Source organism: Diprion similis, chromosome 3 (genome assembly GCF_021155765.1).
Source record: "Diprion similis isolate iyDipSimi1 chromosome 3, iyDipSimi1.1, whole genome shotgun sequence".
NCBI lineage: Eukaryota > Metazoa > Arthropoda > Insecta > Hymenoptera > Diprionidae > Diprion > Diprion similis.
In genome coordinates, this window is record NC_060107.1 from 12,705,810 (window position 1) to 12,728,294 (window position 22,485).

Here is a 22,485-nt window from a genome sequence, read left to right on the forward strand (position 1 = left end):
TCACGAATGCTGCGCAGAAAAAAACGGAGAGCCTGCGTTATGAGAGGTTTCATTTCCAACCGGGTCAAACCAGGGCAGAGATTGTCAACTAAAATGATGAATTTTGCCCGTTTTGGTCAGATGTTTCATATTTGTAAACACTGAGACGTAGGCAGAAAATGAGATTGAAGTTAGTAACGTTATTGTAACGAAACATGTCAAAGTAAAGACTTATTGTTGTTTCGCAATTTTAGGATTATCTAAAATTCCGTAAACCTTAGCGAAGTGTAAAAACTTAAGTCTTTCGAAGTCATTACAAAACTGTTCAAAAACAGTGATTTTCTCCCGAACGTGTCATTACGTTAACGTTACTAACGTCAACCTCGCTGCAGAAAGAGATTAAGTTAGTGATTTACGGATATTTCAGCAAAAGAAAGGGAAAAAAAAAAAAACAAGTTTGGGGAAAAACCATTCGAAGAATTAGTTGAATTTGCTTGAAGCTCACAACCATTGATTATATCCCAAGTAAAACTTCATGCAGTACTTCTATGGATACAATATAGGTAGATATACCTCCATGAAGTTGGCATGAATTTCTATACACACGCTGAATGGGTATCAGAAATTTTCTCAATTTAAGATAAAATATTCTATGAGATCTAGCTTCTACGATTCAGCAAAGTTTGAGAATCCCCGGAATTCTATGGTATGGCGTATATCTATAGCTAACCGCATTTATAGCAGCCATAACGGTATATTTGACCAGAAGTCCGTGCACCGTTCGTAATTGATCCATCAATTTATTTATACGGGTTGAATTCTTTGCCATAAAGAGAAAATATACCCGAGATGAAAGTTTTAATCGAAAAAGTTTTGCCAATTGTTTTAGGCATTACCAAACTATAGCTTGCTTGCTTGTCACCTGAACACCACGAATGATAATATTTTTTTATTACAATTTTATTATATTATTGGGTAATGTAAGAAAAGTATTGGTTTCAGTAGAAGATAAATTTTTTTAATTGCAACGAATCTTTACGTTTTCGAACCTCCAGAATCCAAAACACACGTTTTTAGAAAAATGTCGGTCTGACTTTCGGTCTGTCCGATAAACTCCAGCGATGATTTTGGAAACGGCTCGATAAAAAAAAATCTAAAACTTACATGATTTCACAATCAAATGATGGGTATAAAAGATTTGAATGTGCCGTTTAATTTGAACTTCTGGTTCTACCGGAAATAAGTCGATTTGCAATATTTTCACGATAATCATACACATTTTTTTTTTTTTTTTAATATGTAAATCTTTTGTTCTACAGAATTTTTTTTTCCAAAACTATTTCTTAGCTATGGCTACCAAGTCCTATCAGTTTCAGATTTTTCACTCAGCCGTTTTCGACCGTGATAAATAAAATATAGTCATATTTTAAAAGGCCAATTTCTAGAAAGTCATTCTAAAATTGTGCAGTAATGACTTGTTTCCTGATGTTTCGTTACGTTAACGTTACGTCGCCATTGTGTGAATTTTTCCTATTCTTTCTTTTCCAAGGGTTAAACTATAGCGACATTTTTAATACTTACAAATTTGTAAAATTTTTTTGTTTCAGACTACTGTAAGGGTTTAAAGTACGTCGACCAGGATGCACCCTTTTTTTTTTTGCAGCCCCAACTTCACCAGCCTATAACTCTACCAATTCATGATTTTTTTTTTTTTTGCTCAGAATGTCAATAAATATTATATAAAAAAATGGATCGTAAAAATGTTTTTTCTTTTTTTTTTTTATCCTTTTTTTTAGCCTCTGAACCAGAATACCCCCTTAATTGTAAGTCTGACCGTATCATTTCGAATACTGACAACGAATTAAATAAGAAACATCCATATTCTCGTCCCATGTGCATGTAACCTATTTTTTAACAAAAAACTGTACGATGTGAACCATACATACAGAACGCGCTCAGAGCACAATACAACGTGATTAAGCAAATGGCGGCAATTACCATCGGGAACGGTCTTTGCATCAACCTCGGCCGTAGGTAATGGTGGAATTGAAATTGATCAGCTTACCTGCAACAAAAATATAAACAACCGTGCTCAGAGCTATAGGATAAATAAATATGGATATTAGGGTGGCGCAAAAAAAACCGAATATTTTTTTTTTTTTGAGTCTCGTGTGACAAAATGTTAGTTTTTGATGTTTCAAGAGCTCACTCCGAAGGAAAGCTCAAAAAAAAATTTTAAGAGGTCGCTCCACATTTTTTAAAACGTCGGAAATCGTCAAAAATAGAATTTAAAAAAAAAAAACAATTTCTCGTTACGGTATAATTTTATAGACAAAAAAAAAAAATAAGTTTCCGAAAGTTTTAGTTAAAAATTTGAATTTTGAAAGGTAGCTCATAATTTTTTGGTGCATTTCTTTAGATCTTTTCGAATGACCTTTTAGTATTCATATTAAAATTTCATAAATTTTTTTTCTTCAATTTAGTAAGAAAGAATCGTTAACAATACACCAAGACGTGAATTAAAAATCAAACAAAATACAGAAAATATAATTTTTTTAATTTAATTTTGAGACGATTTTTGACATTTAAAAAAATTTGGAGCGACCTCTTAAAATTTTTTTTTTTTTAGCTGTCCTTTGAAGTGGGCTCTTAAAACATCAAAAACTAACATTTTGTCACACAAGACTCAAAAAAAAAAGTCGGTTTCTTTGCGCCACCCTAATGTATAATATGTGAAACCAACTAACGTCTGACGCTCACCATTTTTACACGTTATTGAAAAGCATATAATTTTCGGGGATTTGAAAGGATCGGATGGATCGTAGTTATGATTGGTAAATCATTAAGCCAAGACGAATGTAACGGGGTTAAATGATATTAACTTGGCGTTGGCATGAGGCAAATATAAACGCTGATCCGATGATCTAGACGCGTTAATTCACCCCGTGACAGAAACTGTATTGCGATGACGTCACGTCTGCTTTTCGTGACTCAGTGAATCACGCGGTTGTCTATCATCTCCCTTCCTTTTTGCAATAAAATTCCAAATCAGTAATATAAATAAGAGAGCAAGTCACGCAGCTGAAACCGTTCTCGACGATAACTCAGAGCAACGAGCGTCATACACCTTAATTTCAAAAACATCGGTACATGGTATTATAAATTACAAGTACAGAAAAAAGACAAAGTCTTGCTGGGTTGTGTGAGTCAGTATTGATCGGACTCCTCGCTACAGTGAACACCGTCGAAAAAGTTTGATTCATGGTATTTTTGAAAAAAAAAATCTACTCCACCATATTTGTCAGCGTGGTAGGTGGTTGAGAAGAATTTTTAAATGGAGCATTAAAAAAAATTTTGTCTAGTCTTCAAGCCTCACTGTTTGCTATTTTTGAATTGATTTTTTCTGTGAAAGTCTTGAATTTAGATAATATCGATGATTCCTTTCCAAAACCTGGCGATTTGTAAAGCATACTTTTGAGAAAATAATTTTTATAAATTTTTTATGAAAAAGACTTGTCTAAATTTTATGAAATACCACAAATCTTTACGGGATATGTAGAGGAAAAAATGTCCAAAAGATTTCGACATTGCAAAAAATTAGCTGCAACTTTGATGACAAGTGTTGAAAACGACAATTAACCCAACACTTTCAATTATCACTTGATTACTCGTGTAATCTTGAAGTCAAAACAAAGCAAACTTCGCGTAGGTCGACGACGAGTTTAAATCGTCTTTCCCTTAACACGCCATGTTGCACATTTGTCAACGGCAATCGGAAGGGCGTCATTAACGTTTTAACGAACTTAGTAGTTCGTGCATACATAGGGGATGGTCGAGGGGTTTCCACGTCAACGCGACATGAGGTTGGAATCATTTCCCTGCAGTCTTGTTGAACGCCTGCACCAGAGGACGGTCTATACCACGCGAGACAAGCTACCGGGGTACGAAAAAAGCTATCCCTGCAATGATAATTACTCGTTGGAGGTAATTAGTGCCGTCGACGAGAACGTGCTAAAGAGGCGTGTCGACGGCGGTTGTGCTTCAAGACTAGACGCGAGATGCTGCTGCTGACGACGACGACGACATGAGAGGCAAGAGAGGGTTCTTTTCCAGCGTCATTTCCTTCTTATTTTCTAATATTCTTCCTGTCTTAGCCTCTTTCCTGCCACAGAAGCATCGGTTCTTGTCACCGACAGCTTGCCGCAGCACCTCAGTAACCAACCTCAAGCGCATGGCTGCATTCGCCTTTTGCATCTTGCTGTAGGTACCTACCGGAATTAATTCCGCATCGTTAAACTTCTTCCAAACGTCCCGGTCCAATTGGATTATAAATAATCGTTGGTGCCCCGATGCTTAGGGAAATGTTATACAGGGTGAGTCAATTGAAACGGCGAGAGTGGGAGGGACTTAGTTTATGAATTAGACTGTATCCCTCAGCCAATCAGGAGTGAGTCAATTGGAACTCCGAGAATGGGAGGAGCTCAGTGGTGTCGATCAAAGTAAGATTCGTGAAAATAATGTTTGTTCGAATGTATAGCGTAACCCTGAAATTTCGATTTCAGTACCAAATTTTCATCATTACGACGAAATTTTTTTCAGAGTATACGAGAAGGTCGTGAGGTTTAATATATATATATAGCTTAAACCAAAGACTAAATTTCAAGAGTTTGCGGCAACTTCGGACGTTTCTATAGCCTTGCCGTGTAATATCCGCATAGTTGCGGTTATTGAACATAATCCGTGCGGAAAACCCACTGACACGATATATTGGAGTCTCAAAACAAAACAGCAAACGACAAAAAAAAAAAAAAAAAAAAACTCGTCACGGCCTAACGATGAAAAAACTTGTCCTCCAATCGACACTTATTGCTTCATTGATCCGACAAAAGATGCCGATGACAAAGTCGACGAAACCATATCTTTTGAATAAATTGGTATGAATTTCTTGTAGATAAGTAGGTATTATATAATTTAAAAATTTTCTGTTATTCATTTGGAATGTAAAAAAAAATTTTACCTTCCAGTATTAAAAAGATTATAGAATGTTGATTATTAAATAAAATTTCGAACCGGTTTCAGGGCAAGTATATAATAGATTCACTTTTTGGCCAAGCAACGTTTAATTCATAATTAGTTTCACGCATACGAGTGGCTAAAACGATAGAGAGAGAGAGAGTAAAGGAAACTCGTTCCTGGTGTTTATTCAGACCATGAGGGAAATGATTGTGACACATATAAGCGGGTAATTTTTTTTTACCTTTTATAGAAGTTAAGTCGATGGCCGATACAGATGGCACAAGAAGAATTCCGGTGTTGGTAACAGCGAGTAAAGTCGGGGTGGCCGACAAGTGCGAAACCTTAGGATTCGTAATGCCGCGTTTTTGAACGCTGTAGCTTTTTGCTCGGCTCCTGAAGAAGGGGGAGTCTAGGAAGGAATCGTCGTACTGTGGCATTTCTGTTGTTTATTATTATTATTATTATTATTATTATTATTTATTTCTTTTTATTATATTTATTCGAATAAAACTTTCACTTTCACCGACTAAAATCCCACAGTTTCGTCTTAGAAATTTATTATTGTTTATCCAAGGAGAATAATAATTAATCACTACTGAGAAAAGTTTACAGCGATTTTAGACTAAGAATAGATCCAAACTACTTGCAACGAAGTTTTATTTATAGATTATTATCCTTAGCGTTGATGATAATTTGATTGAAATTTGAATTTGTCGAATTTAATTATCGACTGCATCGTGACGACGCCACGATTTATTGTTCCCATTTCTGGAGCCAGTCGGTTTTATTTCTTTTTACCTTGTCACTTTTATTCTGCAGACAAAAGTAAACATTAACTATACAGTAGTAACAACGTGGTTTTTAAAAACTCCGGAAGAGCGTGATCAGCAAGTTGAGGATATACCGAACGACTGTCGAGTTTACAAGTCAGTGTCAGTCGTACGTTATAACAACTATATATAATAAACGAAATGCAAAGCTTCGCGGGAGGAACGTAAGGCGAATTATTTGTAAGCCTCGATGACATCATGAACGGATAGTAATATCGCGGAATAATATAACCAACAAGCATATATATATATATATATATATATATACACACACCTATAGCTAGCTAGACATTACGACAGAAGGAATAACGAAGGCACGCAAGCAAGGCTACGGTAGCTGCTGATTTATTTTCGGGCACAAGATGATGCGGATCAAAAAACACTGTGCAAGTTTCATTTTTAGCCTAAGAAATAAATCCGGCGATCCGGTTAACGGTTCTGTTGGAATTTTTTATAGCCGACAATATTTTCATGTAAAGACGAACAAACAAACAATCGAACCGTACAAGATTTTATTTAATTAAAGATTGTTTGAACGTATTTTTTTAGGTGTGGACTAAAAGTGTAAAAGGATTATAAATAAAAGAATTTTTGAAAATGTCAAAAATCTATTTCAAAGAAGATTAAAATGGAGAAAATTGAAAATGTGAAAAGTTAATAATTAGACTTGGATTTCCTATATTTCTACTCCGGCCGAGTCCGTTTTATTAAATAATATTGACGTTGGGCGCCAACTGCTTTCTGTGATATAATTAAGAAACGAAACGGAAATAGAGAAGCGGAGAGCAACAAGATTTTTCTCAGGACGTTTGGAACATACTATATGCTTCGAATTGATGTTGAGATAGGCAAATGAGCGTAAACAGTGAATCGGCGAGACAAGACCGACAATTTTATATTTCTATAATTATATTTATATATATATATGATGCAAAATTAACATTTGTTTATTCAGGGAATTAACAGGAGATAACAAGGAATGCATATGTTAGAGTGTGTGAAATAAGGGGCCATTTATAATTACGTGAGGACGATTTTAGCAATTTTTAACTCCTGACAAAATAGAAAAATTGGACAATTGCAAAATTGAAAATGAAAATTGGACAAAAATATGTTTAACCATCATTGAAAATTTTATTTTACTACTCTCCCATTTTCTAATCTTCAAACATGTTTACCCCCATCTACGATTCTACAGATAGATTTCTACATATGTATTGTCTTTTCTATTTTTTAATTTCATCCACTTCGGAATCTTATGATAGAAAACATAGATTTCCGCGTCTTTAACAATTGAATATTGCAATCCTTCTACTCTTTAATCTTTCTACATGTTTACCCCTGAACATTTCGTCCACAAAAAAATTTACCGTAAATCAAAGCATATGATGCAGACAAAAAAAAGACGTAGGGCTGACCTTCTTAGTCTATCACCCGTAAATAATTTCCACGGTTGATACGAGGTCACCCACACCGATCGGATTCTGCTATCAGTAATCCGCTACGCTGCTTCAAGCAAAGGTATACATATATATATATCAGGGTGGCGCAAAAAACCGACTATTTTTTTTTTTTTTTGAGTCTTGTGTGACAAAATGTTAGTTTTTAATGTTTTGAGAGCCCACTCCAAAGGACAGTTAAAAAAAAAAATTTAAGAGGTCGCTCCACAGTTTTTAAAACGTCAGAAATCGTCAAAAATCGATTTTTTTTTTCTCGTTACGGTATAATTTTAAAGACAATAAAAAAATAAGTTTCCGAAAGTTTCAGTTCAAAATTTGAATTTTGAAAGGTCGCTCATAATTTTTTTTCAATTTTTTGGTCCATTTCTTTAGATCTTTTCGAGCGACCTTTTAATATTCATATTAAAATTTCATAAATTTTTTTTCTTTAATTCAGTAAGAAAGAATCGATAACAATACACCACGACATGAATTAAAAATCAAACAAAATACTGAAAATATAAAAAAAGAATATGACTCTTCAAGCATATAGTCTGTACGAGGTGAAATGTCAATGCAACAAACGACTCACTATACACGTCAACCCAAAGTAGAATAATACATATTTCAGCCCGTTTTTTTCCCCCCAACCAATTTGTTATAGACTCTGATAATCTCCAAATCGAAAGAGAAATTTTGAGTTACAATTAACACACAGTCCTCTACCATTTTTATATTTCACCGGTAAAGTTCTGGGTACAAAATTAAAATGAGTTTTGTAGTTGAAATCAGAAAATATAATACATTTTACTGTTATTTTTCATTAATTTTTCACTTGTGCTATATTTTTTTTTAACTATGTATTGCAACTACTTAAGATTGGTGCAACAACAAATTAAAGCTTACGAAAGACTTGAATGAAAAAATCTTGTCAACCGAAGAAACAGATTTGGTGTTGCAATCTCAAGAAAATGGATTATTAACAACTATAATCACAGATAATAAAAATTGCTTGTATAATCGAATTTTCTTTCAGTTCAAACAATATGTAAACCGGTATTGCTACGATGCCAATTTCAAAACAAGTTGTTGTTACTAATTATATAAAAATTCTGAAGTATTATTCAACAGGCTAAATACAATATGGCGGCGTGATTTTCTACGATCGTATTATTCTAAAAATACGCGATGCCCTTTTGACAGGACAGTCTGGAACCGGCCTACGAATACCCTTAACGCTTGAACGAATCCCGACGAGGCCAAAAATGTACCGAATAAAATTACGATACAGAGACTGATGGCGTCACTTTGCCCCACACTCGGAGAGGAAAGAGGAATCGGTGATCCCTGTTGTTACTGAAGCGAGAAACGAATTTGTTGTGGTGAAGAAGAAAAACGAATTTATAATGCGATTCGATTCGATTTTACAGAAATCAGTTCTACAGAGTAAATGTGGAACGGAATATATTCTACAGACTCGTTTCTACCGAAATATTTTTCTACAGATTGTGTTTTACACAATCGAATCGTCGGAATCGTACAAGATTTAAAACCGGCAATATTGTGAATTTTGATGTAATTTAATTTAGTTTACTTTAATCTATAAGTTAATTTTGATGAATGTATGAATCGAGAAAATTATTCTGTAGAATAATTTCCCTGTAGAATACATCATGGAAGATTATTTTTTATGCGAATCTCGGATTCCTTCACCGTAGAAAAATATTCTATAAAACAATTCTACTGTAGAATAATTCGTGCAGCTTTATTTCTGACGTGAATCTCGATTTTTTTTTCTGTAAAATATATATTCTGTAGAACCTATTCCATAGAACATTCGCCCTGTAAAACTGCCTTCTGAATAATCGACCTTTCTCCCACTTTTAACACGAACATTCGTGTAACTGGGGTACAAAAAATAGCGGAAAATGCTGAAAGTGTCACGTCGACTGTCTTTTTTACTGCCCTACAGTATTTCGAAACCGGGTTCGCGGTTTCCGGTGTCCATCGTCTTCGTCTCCGTCGTTCCGCAAGTAGACAAGCACCGGATTGTTTCTTTTCTTTTTTACCAGCGGTTGGTAAATGTGAGATGCTAGTATGAAATCAAGACGAATCTCGAGCAAGAGAAGTATCACAAGTCCCGTTGGCCTCGCTTCTATATGGGTGAATAAAAAAAAAAAAAGCTTCCTATCATACACGAGCAGCCTTGTACTTTGATTTTAGAAGTCATAAAGATTTGTACAATCAGCTATTGCTCAACCTCGTGAGAAGGAGGAAAAATCCATCGAATATCGCGGTTATCAAGATTAATATTTTCGACATTTTCTTTGGTTTATTAACATTCAAGTCGTGGCTGAAGTCATAAACTTTAACCTTACACTGAACATCGGGGTCAAAATGACCCCACGTCATCTTCACCGTAAATTTTATATGAAAAACGTGAAGAATAATTTAATTTGTTCCGAAAGATGAATAATGAAATATAGTAAAAATCGTTAAATTATTCTCTTTGGAGAGACTCAGATTCGATCACTAAAGTGAATACCTTTTTTTCATAGCGCAGTTTCGTCTTAATATGTTTTTTTTTTTTTTTTTCATTAAATATCTGTATCTTGAGAGTTATTCAGTAAATTTTTAGCTCAAAATATTGAAAATTCAGCGAGATATAATTTTTTTTAGGAAAATAATCCGTTTTATGAATTTCTTTTTATAAAGATAAGGAATTTCTCTTGAAATATATAACAGTTAAAGAGTATGCCAGAATTTTTTTAAGTTATTTGGATCGATATCTCCGTTCCTACGCAATGATTTTTTAAAGAACGAGGAATCAAACGATCGAGGTAGATCAAATTATTGCAAATTTTGTGAAACCACGTGATATGACGTAGAATAAATTGCGCGGCAAATATTGAAAATCATTCCACTACGCTTGTGGTGAACGCTAAATGGTTTTCATTCATTAGCATTCTATTGACTTCTATATCTCATCAAGTAATTTCCATTGATATCCAACGATTTATGGTGATTTCCTGCGATTCTACCCAATCCCGAAATCACATTAAAACCGCCTAAAATGCTAGGAAATCAGTTGACATCATTCTGTTCATTTTCACACTGAAAATAAACAAAAATCACATAATAACGTAAAAATCCATAGAAATCGTTTCGGATCATAATTAATTAATTAAAATCATAAATTCGATGTCCAAGCGAATATCCCCTTGCGATTGTGTTTAAAAAATCTACTAACAAACTTAATCTATACATACAACGCAACGGCAGCAAATAATATTAACCTCACGCGGATATTGTGGAGAGTGTGTATAAACAATCGGTCGAATTTATCCGTGTACAAGGCTGAATGCAGCATTGACTTATTTGTAAATACGTATAAGCGTTATTATTCATCTGAATACGACAAAAAGCGCCAACGTTGTATGCAACAATTCACACACACACACACACACACACACACACCACAGTAATTCCCGTTGCCTCGATGAACAATATCGACGTCGAGGGGCGGCAAGCTTTGATCGTCAGCGTATAATCGAACCGCACAGCAGCTTTGACGTATCAGACGCGACACTGACCCGGTGATCCTCAGCCGGCATTTTAATACCCAAGATGGTAATTGAGGATAGTCGAATGGTCGTCAACACGGCACGGTTTCCATCTGTACGTTTCAACTCTCGACCCAGTTCCCCGCACTTCCGTTAACATTTTCCGGGCACGTTATTTCGGGATTGTTTCGGTGAGAACACTGCAGGTTTATTTGTAGGTATCCCCTGTTCGACAGAGCTGGCGAACGGTCCAACTGCGCCAATTGGCATCCGCACCGCGGCTGATCTAGTATTATGCAAAACTCGCGTTCCAGCTCGTTCGGCCCAACTCAATGTCACGCTCCGTTCGATCGTAGAGGCACAATGAAAACCAGATCTATTATTAACCGCGCATCGGAGAAAAGAAAGACGGAGAAAAATCCACGAATACTTAGTCCGCAATGGATATACACAGAAGAGACACGCACGTGGTCAACGACCCATTTCAAGGTGCAAATTGGACGTGCAGACGACACCGGAAGAAGGTAATAGGGAAGAGATGGACACTGAGGTGATCTCAGCTGATCGGCGACCAACACCGGCGACATCGAGAGGTGGACTAACATCAACATCGCCAGCGTGGGTCGCGACGAGCAGCGCCGTCCAGAGCATCGACGACGTCACTCTGGTCATCGTATCTGACTTTGGTTAGGAGTCTCTAGCTGAGATTACCTCGTCTATTTTGGTTGACCAAAGACAAGGGGAGGGACCGCGATGCTGGTTACACTTTTCATGGTCGAGTTGCCATTTTTTTTTACCTGTGTCAATACATGTTAGCTTTGATAAAGGATCTGACCGCTGAACTTTCGCTGCAGCGATACAATGTCAAGGACTGGGGTAGAGTCGTGGAGTGTGAACTCGGGAACATCATTGGGGGATGATTTCTTCGAGAATGATGATGGGCTCTTTTTGATTGTGGAAGGGAGCAATAGAGCGAGACTCGATTCATTAGCCCTTTGGCAGTGTAGCGAAATAGCTATTTATGTGGCATGCCCGTAAACCGCCTGTTTTTTTGGCAAGGATAAAGATTTCAGGACGAGCTGAAAGCGAGCCGGAAGCTAGTACTGAAATTATTCGAGCCAAAAAACGGTTTACGGGCATGCCACGTACAATATTTTTTACGGTATGGGCATTGAAAAGCAAAACGAAGAGTGAGGTTATGTCGCGATCTGTTCGACGAAGCTACTTTATTCGCCAGTTTGGGATGCGCACTTCGAACTGCGCGTCAAAACTGCGGAATAAAGACTTTATTCCGCAACTTTGTTCGCTGCCGTATAAAGCGTCACTTTACGGAACGAAAACTGCCACAAAAAGTGGACTTTTCAATGCCCATGCCGTAAAAATGAGATTTTTGGGACAGTTTTGGGTGAGAAAAAAATTTGATAGACCTATCCTATAATTACAGTATCGTGGTTTTGAAGGTAGCGCTAAATTTGAATCTGAAATCAGATTTTGAAAATTTTAAATGGCAAATGCAAGTTCGCAAATAGTTTGATTCCGTCTGAGCTGAATATCGAAAGAAATTCGAAAAACTGCGCAGCATACTCTTGTTATTTATATATATATATATATCTATTATACAAAACCATGTACAATAAGAAGGCGACTGTCTTACTATATATATAATACTGTGTTATATTATGTTGGATATTTTCTCACATTTAGGTTATTGGTAACCGGCATATTGAATCCACCATTTTGAATAATAGAAATATGATTTCAGATTCAGATTCAGCGACTACAAAAACTATGATTTATTGTACAACAGTCAAATTGATCTATAATAAAAACATATTTTTTCAAATGCCAACACATGCGTTGTTATAACACAAAAGTAGTGACACGACTTTTTTACGCTCATATGCGTATCACTCACAGTCAAGCGATGATAATCAAGAGCCACTGCGCGTTATATGAGGTTGAAATTCGTGAAGTTAATGCATCGATGCATTTTTAGGGAAAACTCGTTATTTCCCCACTTTGAGGTTAGGTACATCTGAAATTCGGTAAACCGTATCTCGCAGTGTGGAATCCTCGGTGGAAACTCATGTTTCGCAAGTTCATCTCGCACTAAATTATTCTTAGAAGTTACGAAACAGTAATTTTTCAGTTAACGTGCCCGTTACGATAACGTCACTAATTTCAACCTCGTATCTCGTGCCGCTGATTAGTGCTGTGCGATTAATCGATTAATCGATAACTTGAACCAATCCTTTGTTCGATTAAATGGAAAACCGATAAACCAAAATCGTCGATTACATAAAATATTTCCTGCAATTTTGAAAAACCATTTCGAAATCTGGTTGCATGGCAGTCTACCATCGGTGACATAATAAACATTCAAATACCAGATGCAGGTCGCGTTCAGCGATCCAAACCATCTGATGATGAGCATTGTTGACATGTAGTGTCATCTCGAGTGGCAGGAATGAATGGATTTCGATCAGGTGTTCGTGCTGCACCGGACATCCGTGAATCCATGGACATAGAGATCCTGCAGCGCACCGTCCACTATAGTCACGGAAAATCCTAGACTATTTTTCCGTTATTTCTACTGATCATAAGATACGCGATTCGAAAATTGGTTATAACTTTTGACGTGGCGTTTGAATGTGGGCTGCTTTCAACGTGCGTTGAATATGTTATGAACGCTCTACCGGCTTCTGATTCTTCTTCGATTTTTCACTACCGTTACTAGCGAAGAAGCTAATTAGCAAGGAACTATTGAAAAAATTTCACCCGGCGTGGTAGACGGGCGGAATAAATTATATGCAAGAACCGTGATCATCCGGTGTATCTGAACCCAGTGAAGTCATTAGCTGAATTCAGTTTCGCATTCTTCTTCGAAGGTATAAACTCGTTGGAGGAACGATCCTTGAAATGTTGCAGTTTTCTCTCCCGCGAGATATATATATATATACGTATATTTTCTATTTATACATAGCACGATAGCTGCAGGTACATAGTTATACGAAGTCAGGTAAGCGGAAGTTGGAGTGCTGCTGGAGATGCAAATTGCACCGTGGCTTCGGCTGCAATATAAAGGGAAGAAACGCTCGTTATTGAAAAAAATTTCGATGCTCCACATGCACCGGCGCACACTTAACGGAATAGCAATAACTTCTTCTCATCTTGAATAATTAAAAGTCAGTTGAATTTTTATCTACATGATACGGTTTGATGAAGAGTATTCTCAACAACAAACATTTCGGACTTACCTACCTGCTCCTACCTATATACTCGGTAATTTAACGGTCAGAGTTTTTTTATCTTTTATTTCATACTTTCGATGCCGAGGGATCGTTATTATTCAAAGGATTAATTATATCGAGGGTCGTTCAAATTCGGAAACGTCTGATCCTGGTGATCCTTCTTGGGGATTATACTGTGCATGAAGTGCCGTTAAGGTCAAGTTAAAGTGAAGTTAGCGAAGAGAAGAAAGTTGAGGAAGGAATCAAGTTCAAATTCACGTAATGGTATAAACTTTATACTATAAAGTCACCTGTCTATAAATGGCATAAGGTGGTAAGCGCCATCGCACGACATTTAGCCGTAGAAAAAGGTAAAAGGTCGTTTTTGTTTCTATCGCATCTACGCTTAAAACATGAAAATACGGTCAGAAACGTTGAAATTGAATAACAGTTTAATTAAAAATAAAATGTCATATTTAGTTTTATATACGACCTTCTGCTACTGATTCAAGCATAAAAACCTACGTTGATAATTATCTACGGTCGTATCTAGCGAAAATAATGTTTTTCACTTTTCTTGGACTCAAGTATAAATTCATAAAGTAAAAGCAAAAGGTCGTATGTAGTACTGGTAGATGCATAAAAAATGACTGGTTGAGACGTTTTGTTATTATGTTGAAGAATTTTTGCAGATTTTGATTTGTCTATGCGTTTCAACGGTTTTAAGACGACCGTGAAAAAAAATTATGGTTACGACCTTCTGTTTTGATCTTTTCTTTCATGTATACTTATTCATGGAAAAAGTTGTACACGACTAACATACGGCGTGCCTGAAGTTAGTAACGTTAATGTCAGACAAAAACGACTATTTGCACTTTTAGAATACTTGAAGAAGTTAATTTTACAACATCTGAGTTTGTTCATGCTGTATTAACCTGTGACGAAATTTCAAATACTTAAAGTTGCAAAATAACAACTTTTTTCAAAGCTGTATCATTACATTAACGTCATGAATTTTAGCCTGGCGACGTACAACCTTTTGCCTTTATATTTTCAAACCCTTGATTTGAACTGAATTTTTGAACGTTTTGAACATTTACAAAGCGATCTAGTGTAAAAAAAAAAAAAAAAATCATACGCCCTTTTGCTACTCAAAGCGCATTCTGGTGGTTACGACCTCATACCATTAGACACGCGAAGTATGCATGATCCCTACGTTAACTCACATTATATGTACATGCCAAGTGTCGTTGCTCGTTATTTTGCATACTAGGATCAAAGTTGGCCAGCTGAGGAAGTCGTAACATGCAAATTCATGAATCCCGATTGAAGTGAACTTGGGAACGAACGTCAAACGATACGTGAAAAAGAAATGAAGATACACAAAAAATTGTGTAAAATTTTTATTCAGACTTGTATCTTGAACAATCACGAACGAACAAGAATGGTCGACACAATGGTTCTCGGAATGGAATCGGTAGCGAAAAAGTTTCACAATATTTCGGTCTCAATTCGAGAGTCCTCTTTCTTTATTTCCACCGTAAGGCGTCCGCATATCCCATCCCAACGTTCTCTCTCCGTCTCTCTGTCTACCCCTTGTTCGCTCTCAGCCCACCCTTCTTCCTTTCCTTGTGTGGCATACAGGACCGCTATTTGCACAGCGATGAAGAGCGAAGGGCACGGCGACGACGAGAGTACTATAGAATTATTTCAATGAACTACCGAGATGGAGATGTAATGAGTTTGCCTTTCATAGGTCTCTCGTTCCTTTTTGATGATGCGACGCTGTGTGACGTTCAGTCGTCTCCATTTTTCGTACCCACCACATCCACATATGCGGTTTACAACATCAGATGTGGAAAACTAACCTCCGTGCTCTCGTTTATTCTTCTTTAAATACAACGCAAAATACCCTAACATTTCTATATTTCGAACGAGGTCTGGTAATGTGTCGTTAGCTGACGTACTGCAGAAAGAATGTTCGACGAATCTTACAGCAGAATTGTACATGACAGCATATTTAACAGTGTGTTATATACACTCTGTAACAAGCAACGCTGACCGTCACACCGATTTAGATCCGCCAACAAATCAACTCGAATTAAGCACAATTCTGTGTAGAGAGGACGATGACGACTGATGGACGAAGGTTGAATAATTCTTTAGGGTTCTGCTACCCAACAGATTCTCCGCTACAGTGTAATTCGAAACTACAGGGCTTAAGCATATTAAGAATGGATAAACGAATCCTCCGAATTTTTCTCTCTTTTCTTTCTTTATAAATAATACGAAGAACTCATGTTGTAGCCTGAACGCAAAATAGTTAGACTAAGGTCCGATGGACAAGTTAGACACATATATGTATGAATAAATGTTTTTTCTAAGTAAAGAGCGTTAGTTGGTAATGAGATGGTCAATGTAAAGGAATGTAAAAGTCTACTATTCGTTAATAAACATTATTTGTTATATTATGAACCCCTGTGGGACTTGTTTGGGCCAGTAGCCTCTTAGTCATTACGGCACACTTGTTTCAGTAACCGAAATCATCTTCCTCCCGCCCTCCTGAGTTCGGCGATAAGATAAGGAGGACAACAACAAACCACTAAATTGATTAGTCAAGAGACAAGAATTCGATCAGGAGCTTAACACACGCTGCGTGTATAACGTGATATCCACAAGCAGCTGCAGCAGCAGCAGCAGCGTCATCCGACATTTATAACATTTAGCAAAGATCTACACATACATGCATTGTACATAGTTATATATATATATATACATACATACATCTATGCAATTGTTTTCGCGCTACTTGATACATCCAACTGCAGTAACAAAGAAGATGGATGGAACAGAGCCGTCTGCATCAACTTATGTCTACATCAGTTTACTTACTCGAGATAGACGCAACATTATTCTTTTTTCGCTGTTTCTATTCTGTAATACATGTACCTTCATATTCTGTTAACTGAGGAGTAAAATTTATTATTTATCCTTTCTCAATTGCTGTTCTTTCGTAGCAAGGAAGATAATAAAACAATTCTTCGATCCCACTTTTTTTTGGTGATAACGACTGCAGCAGCGCGATTTTCTTATGTCATGAACGGTGAATCCGAGCAACAACTAAACAGCTGCAAATCAGGCATCGCGTATCCGTAGCGCGTGCTCGCCGGATTAAAACTACGCAGTGCGTAATAGTGTCGCGTTATTATTATAATTATTGTTATTATTGTCAATCGCGTTATTACCGTTAATGCCACTCAGCTAGTGGGCATGTCGCGACCCCAACTTAAAGCGAGAACGAACGTGCCGAGAGAACAAAGAGAGAAAGAGAGAGAGAGAGAGAAAGAGCGAGGGATAGATCAGAGTCATGGCGTAATTTGTAGGCGAACCTCAATCACATCCAGACATTAAAAACGTACTTTTCATCATGCAAACGTCGAGGCTTTTTATAACGACCAAATGCAAATACTCAACCCTTCCAGGACCAGCGAGTAATCAGAGTTGAGACAGAGTAATTGCACGAGAACATGATCCTAATTGGGGGGGGTTGAGCTGTTGGAGTTCCTGTTATACGAATCATACTTCGAAATTCTGAAATTCAATGCGGCGAATCCCTGATGAGATATAGAGGATTGAAAATACAAAGATGTCACGTTGTTAAAAGTTAGTAACGTTATTGTAATGATTAACGTTTCGGAAAATGGTTATTTCAAAATTGCGGGAATGTCTGAAATTCAGTAAATTAGAATAGGGCAAAATGGATTCATATTTTGGAAACTTAACTACTTCAAAGTCACTATAAACCTGCAAAATAGTAATCCCCCCCCCCCCCCCCCCAATGTTTCGTCACGTTAACGTTACTAACTTCAGCGTCATCGCAAAAGTTTTTAAATCACTTAATAGCGTAAAGATTTTAGGACGAAGTTGAAGTTAGTAACGTTATCGCAGAGAGATGTATTGGCGAGAAAATCAATATTTCCTAGATTTTGAAATATGAGTGTGTTTCGATTTATTACGGTTTACCGAATTTCAGACAATTCCGTAATCGCGAAATAACGGTTTATCCTCAGCACGAATTCTTACAATGACGTTACTAACTTCAATACGATATTTTCGGACAAAACAGACTTGCAGCTCAGAGGATTGTGCCAAAATAGAGCGAAGAAACGAGACTAAAGAGACTCAACAAGGTGCAGACAAGACCGTGTAACGGTTTTATTATTCAAACTGGACGTCGAATCCAGCGATTCGTTACAATATTTGTATATCTATGCCCCTGGTATTGATGCGAGGGATTGAACCTCCAGCATGAAAATAATTCAAGACAGTCGCCTGCCGCGCGAGAAGGAACGAAACAAACAAAAAATTCACCGATAGTGAGAAAAAGGAAGCTAGAGAATTAACAATAAACTTTTGGGGCAGGGCCTTGCGAGAGGCAGGAGGATGCAGCACGTGCCGCGCCGCTCACGGCGGCAAGGATCAATGAGAAAACGGTGTTTTGTATCCCGAGTCCTGCGGCTATAACATGCTTTCCCGAAACTCGAACTATTCGGAGTTCAAGGCGAGCCTGGTCCAAGGATCGGGCGGCGACGACGACGAAGGATGAGGATCGCAAGGACCTTGGTTCGTGGTTGAATTCCGCGGCAGAAAGAAGCGACGATTCGCGCGCGAGTAGGTATTTACCCCCGCATATGATTTTGACGTTTTGCATCCGGTCCCGGATTCGGGGGGGATTGCGTAGCGCGACGTCACGCCGCTGCGCGATAAGATAAGCTCTCGAGGTCTCGATATTCGGAGGGACATCAAGTGGCACTCGAATCGACGAGCCGCCGGCCGTGTGTAGGAAAAATTCGATACCGATGATCCTTTCCTTCGCCCTGTCAGAGACGCGACTGCTTACTTACCTCCATACTTTTCCGACTTTGGTGTGGAGGCCATGGTCGTCGTCTGCTTAACGCCGGCCGCTCACTATCTCACCATTTTCTCAGAGCTACGGTCACTTGTTTCAACGACTCGACACTCGACTGTTTTACATAGATGCGGTCCACCGATTCACACTCGCTTCTCTCCTCTACGTAAACTCGGCACCGCACCACCACTACATTTTCCCTTGTCAACCATCTTTGGCAGCGCGCTCATTCCGACGATCGTCGCGACATCTGATCACGCTTTGGCCAACCTACGACCACCACGGACACGAAGAACACTCCTCGGCAATTTAGGGAGGCGTCTGTGTACGTCCGACCCATTTCCTTATTTGCCACAGTTTGTCAGACGCGTTTTGAACTTTCGACCGGCGCTTTTTGCACCCAAGATCGACTCCTGGTCCGCGGTTTTTGTGTCAGTTGTTATTAGCAGCATCGCGTGTCTTTTTGCGGCTCGAAATTTACACGGATTTTCGGATTATCGCGAGGTGACAGCGGCGCAGCTGGCCAAACCGAATCACTCGTGCGCTGGTACAGTTGGTGCGAAAAGTTTTCGACGATCTTCAAGTGTCAATAGTACACTCAACACCGAAAACATTCAAGTCGAGATGCGGACTGCGTGAAGTCGGCCGCACAAACAGCGAGCGCGATACTCGGATACTGTTTGAAAAGAAGAGGCTGAAATACGATGGGAAACTCGGCGCTGAAACAGCAGTACGACACTGCGAGCAAAACCGGTGTATTGAACTTGTCGAACAAAAAACTTGACGAGTTTCCACAGGGATTGAAGGCCTTGGAATCCGTTCTTAGGATACTCGACCTTTCGGGAAACAAATTCGCCAAGCTTCCAAACGACATTGGCGACTTTAATTCGCTGAAGAATTTAAACGTCAGTCACAACAAACTTGGCACTTTGCCCGATGTGCTGGGGAGGCTTGGAAAGTTGGAAAACTTGAACGCTAGTTTCAATCAGATAAGAGTACTGCCGACGTCGATGTCGAAGCTAACGATGCTGAAGCAGGTCAACCTCTCCGACAATCAAATAAGCGAATTCCCAGGGGTCTTCAGCGGCCTGAAACACCTCGACGTTCTTGACCTTTCAAAAAACAAATTGACCGTGGTGCCGGACGAGGCATCGGGGCTTCACGTTATCGAACTGAACCTCAACCAGAACCAGATATCATCGATTTCCGGAAACCTCGCTGAATGCCCACGTCTCAAAACTCTTCGACTCGAGGAAAACTGCCTTCAACTCGCTTCGATTCCCGCCCGTATTCTAAAGGACTCCAAGGTCTCGACTCTCGCTCTTGAGGGGAATTTATTCGCTATGAAGGACTTTGCTTCCTTGGAATTTTACGATCAGTATATGGAAAGGTACACCGCTGTTAAGAAAAAGATGTTTTAATTCGACCAAAATGAAGTTAGCAACGTTACTCTATCGATGTATGTTTAGGAGAAATCGTTACTTCGCATCTTTAGGATCGTTGGAAATTATCAGGCTAAAGTTTTTGTAACTTTAATGGAATGATGCATATTTGAAAAACGGCGATATTTTTCAACTTTAGTAAACTGTTAATATGTACAGCGTTAAAAAACTCAGATTTAGGAAATTCAATTTCTCCAAGTATTCTAAAGGTGCGAAATAGTAATTTTTATTTCAAGTTTCGATATATTAACGTTACTAACTTCAGCTTCGTCTGATATTTGGTTCATCGGAGGTTTCGTTACATTGACGTTGCTCACTTCAGCTTTGTTTCGTTCAAGGCATTGAGTGAGTTCAATGCTTCAATAACGAATCGCCTAAACTTTCTGAATGAGAAAATGGGTATAGAGAAAAAAAACTATTTAAAAAATCTCCAGTGGTAACATTTACGCCAATGGTCGTCAATTCAAAACGAATCTTCGTAGCAAATTTGAATAGCAAAAGCCAAGTTATAACAGCAATTGGAGAAAATGCTTCAAGTTAAACTTTTGAAGTGATTAAACTCTGGTGTTTCTTATCTGATTCCAATGTTTTTGAGCTTAATGAATTTACCACAGAGGGCTCCAAAAATCGCTGAAAAAAATTTATAAATAGACAACACATGTTCATCAAAAATTTATATTTTTACGGTAAAACTATGCTGTAATGTGAAATTTCTTGAACGTTTCTTGAGACAATTTGTAGGTATCGGCTCAGCGAGTAAAATGAGCCTGAAAACATAAAAATCGGGTGAAAAATACTAGCGTTTAATCATTTTGAACGTTGTAATTATCAAACCTCTTCTCAAGTTGTTGATATTTCAGCTAGAATGTTACTCGAATCCGCTCAGAATCCTTTCTGTTACGTGATAGCGAAATTGTTTCGTTCGTGTTCGTTATTATTGGTGCAATTAACATTGCTGAGATTACGTAAACGGTTTTTTCTCCTTTCATAACTTTGGATTCAAATTTCCCGGTTGCTTTGTCCTCAAAGTTGTGTTTAACACATCGTAGTAATTGATTCACCAAATCACATTTAAATATTGATAATATAATCGTTTCCGCAAGGGGTGTCAAACCAAATATAAAATACGATAGAAAACCAAAAAAAATGGAGATTTCACGACAAAAAATACGTCAAAGAGTCGAACACTTATTAGGATTATTTCCACGAGTTTAATGTATCTTGTATATAATGTGTATATTGTTACTAAATATTCCCTAAATGTCGATTTCATTAATATATTATGTCTACGTTGTCTATCCCAAATCCGCTACAATTTCCTGTAATTCTTTTTCACTGATTGCGTTTCTTCTTCGAGAAAAATTAATATCGGAACATTATTGATCACAGCACGGTTGTTGTATGCTGCACAGGTGATATTTCGTCCAGGTCGATAAATTCCGAACACTCCTTGATCAATGAATCGCGTGTCAAGCACCTAATGGTGATTGTTAAATTTATAGCTCGAACGTTGTCTATAATATTACCGCACAACTCAAATCGTCGACTCAGATGCACAATATTCAACCTACCCTATAGTATTAATAAACGATGCGCACTTTATGTTCTCAATGCATCGTATGTATTCATTTTTTCGAGCCGCAGCTTATTGACTAGTCGACACGAACTACGGAGAAGAAAAACCTTTCTGAAAAGCCACAGTGTTAGTTGAAAAGAAATTACAAATGAGGTTGAAGTTCGTCGAGTTATTGTAACGATGATTTTTGGAAAATCTCAGATTTTCTGAAATTCAGTAAATCATAATACACCGTTAACAATATTACTATACATATACTCATATTTCGCGAACTCAATTTCTTGAAAGTTACTCTGAAGTTGCAAGATCTTTCTTTTTCTTTTAACTTTTCATTTCCTTAACGTTACTTGTACCTTCAACCTCATTATTATAAACGATGCGAAATCCTTCATGTATAAATGTGTATATGTATAAATAATGTATATATTTTATAAATAGCAGTGAACTTGGCGGTTGCTGCACGTCACTGATTCATCGACCGATACCTGACAGACATACGAT

At 37.7% G+C, this 22,485-nt stretch overlaps 2 protein-coding genes across 10 annotated transcripts in view; one reads left to right on the forward strand and one right to left on the reverse strand.

Moving 5' to 3' along the window:
* Positions 1–19,267, reverse strand: part of LOC124404951 (guanine nucleotide-releasing factor 2) — a 43,456-nt gene extending 24,189 nt beyond the window's left edge. For 5 of the 9 annotated variants that reach the window (XM_046879501.1, XM_046879500.1, XM_046879498.1 and 2 more), the window contains exon 1: positions 18,962–19,267. In XM_046879501.1, the coding sequence (XP_046735457.1) occupies positions 18,962–18,995 (34 nt within the window). In that variant the 5' untranslated portion in view covers positions 18,996–19,267. Of the gene's footprint in view, positions 1–5,236; positions 5,433–18,961 lie in introns of those variants that run through there. The other 4 variants (XM_046879496.1, XM_046879494.1, XM_046879495.1 and 1 more) reach the window with 1 other exon arrangement.
* Positions 19,261–20,521, forward strand: LOC124404954 (leucine-rich repeat-containing protein 57). The gene has a single exon (XM_046879504.1). It carries the CDS (start codon positions 19,671–19,673, stop codon positions 20,385–20,387), a length of 717 nt encoding a protein of 238 aa, XP_046735460.1. The 5' UTR covers positions 19,261–19,670; the 3' UTR covers positions 20,388–20,521.
* Positions 20,522–22,485: the final 1,964 nt, after the last annotated feature.

Excerpts from the sequence above, each read along its gene's own strand:
- LOC124404954 (XM_046879504.1), top strand. The coding sequence starts at position 19,671 with ATGGGAAACTCGGCGCTGAAACAGCAGTACGACACTGCGAGCAAAACC.